Source organism: Alligator sinensis, unplaced genomic scaffold (assembly GCF_000455745.1).
Source record: "Alligator sinensis unplaced genomic scaffold, ASM45574v1 scaffold162_1, whole genome shotgun sequence".
NCBI lineage: Eukaryota > Metazoa > Chordata > Crocodylia > Alligatoridae > Alligator > Alligator sinensis.
The window spans coordinates 22845-24841 of record NW_005843376.1 but is presented as its reverse complement, the minus strand read 5'-3'; the positions used below and the strand labels follow the sequence as shown (position 1 = coordinate 24841).

General features: G+C 41.6%; 1 protein-coding gene across 1 annotated transcript in view; it reads right to left on the bottom strand.

Annotated features, from left to right (window-relative positions):
- The window catches only part of LOC112548652 (fibrous sheath-interacting protein 2-like), a 5363-nt gene extending 4220 nt beyond the window's left edge, over window positions 1–1143 (bottom strand). The window contains exons 1-2 of the mRNA XM_025195040.1: window positions 687–1143; window positions 63–527 (exon numbers count right to left, since the gene is read on the bottom strand). Of these exons, the coding sequence (XP_025050825.1) occupies window positions 63–527; window positions 687–1143 (922 nt within the window). The remainder of the gene's footprint in view (window positions 1–62; window positions 528–686) is intronic.
- Between the last annotated feature and the right edge of the window lie 854 nt (window positions 1144–1997).

Below are 1997 nucleotides of genomic sequence, written 5' to 3'. Positions count from 1 at the left end.
GATCCAGTTAGAAGCAAAATGGCATTCACAAAACAGGATTGCCTCAGCCTTATTATTTCTACTTATCTCCTCTGGTCTTACAACTGGTTGTCCTGTGCTACCCAGAGAAAAATGACTGTCTTCATTTCTCTGTGCCTCAGATGTTAAACTTTCATTTTCAGAACACTTCTCAGTTTGAGCAATGGATGCTTTTTGCACTTTCTCAGGAGGTTCTGTTTTTAGGGAAATAACTCGTAAATGATCAGACACCAAGTCCGGAGCAATGGGTGTATGTGTGATTCTAATATAAGGGATTGTTTTCACAGGCAGCTCCTCTGTCTTTGAGGTGGTTATGTTTGTAGTGGAAACTGGGATTGTCTCCTCAGAACTCCAGGTCTCAAGCTCTTCGCTAACAGACACTTGGGAAAGGACCATGTCGGCAATTCTGCCTGGGTTCATTGCACTTTGGCTTGGTGTTGCTGGATTGTCACCACCAGCCTGTAAAAAAGGGCAATCAGAGAGTTCCTCAATTATTACTGTAACCATTTCTTGAGGAAAAAATAAATCGAAACCTGTTATGTCATCATAAAGTTCTTGCTCAGATCCAGATTTTTGTAACATATTCCTGGAAACAGAAAGAACAACTTCATTAATTGCATCTTCATGCTCTGGAGGTAAATGTTGTTCATTTGTAGCTGCCACAAGGCCGATTTTATGTTTGGACAGGCCTTGTTCCATGGCCTCTTTAAGGTCCTCAACAATTTCATTCACTTTGGATCGTGATAAATGTCTTCTGGAATTTGGGCTTGTGCCATCAGTTGATCTTAAGACTTTTGCAAGGAATCGACTTAATATTTCTTCCACAAATGTCGCGGGTACCACAAGAATAGGTGGGTTTATAGGTGGCTTTGGCACTTTCTCTATTGTGCCAAAATCAGCAGGGAATTTCTCAACAATCCTAACAGCTTCTGTTGAAGTTGAAACAGGCAATGTCTCCCCCTCTGAACTGCCTTGAAATTCAGGTTTGGCAACTTCTCTTGCTATGGAAGCCGCTATCCTATTAGCTAAAATATCTGTCTTATCTGTTAGGTTTCCGCAAACAAAAATGTCGGAGTCAGAATGGTCTCCAGTGCTTGTGGAAACCAAACGGAATATGTCTCCCATAGCCGGCCTGTCTTCAGTGCCTAAAAATTCTCTTTCATTGATATGTTTGTTCATGTTCATCTGGTGTTGTGACAGGACTACTTGCAAAGCATGCAGTATTTTCCTAGTTGCTCCATTCAGTAACAAAATCTTTTCTGTGTCCAAATCGGCAACGGGAAAGAGGGAAGAAAGTGTTGACATAAGGTTTGCTTCTAGTTTTTCTATGATGAGAGGAGCTATCTTACTAAGATATGACGATAAACTGTTTGGGTGATGCAAAGGCTCAGTAACATTTCTTAAAGTAACTTTTCCAGCAATCTCGTCAGCTTCAGCACAGTGGTGAAGCAGTAATCCTTCGGAAAGCGAGTTCTGCAGTGGATGTCCAGAAACCTCTTGGACGACCAAGTCACAGAGAGCTTCAGAAATAACCATGCACCCATTTCTTAGACAGTTCTGCATATTTAATCTAGACTGAAACTGTGTCAAAAGCTTATTATAGACTGAATCAGCAGTTGTTTGAATCATGTCCTCCGCCCTGGAATGAGGCTGTTCAGTATGCTGGCTGGAAGAGTTCTCATCTTCAGAGATTTTTGCCGTGACTTTACTGATTATCTTCATGTGAATTAAGTCAAATTCTGCAAAATCCATTTTATTTTCTGTAGAGGAAGATGTGCTGGCGGTGGCAGGGAGAATGTTAGATAAAAGCCCGCTGATTAGATCTTCCAGAAATCTGTGGCATACCCCCAGAACAGATGGTGTGAGACTTTGGCCTCGGGCATTACTTTTGGTAGGATCTTCTAAAAGCTTTTCAGCATCAATTTCTCCAGGTTCTTGAGGGTTATACGGAACTGAAGAGGGTGCCTTTGCTTTTTCCT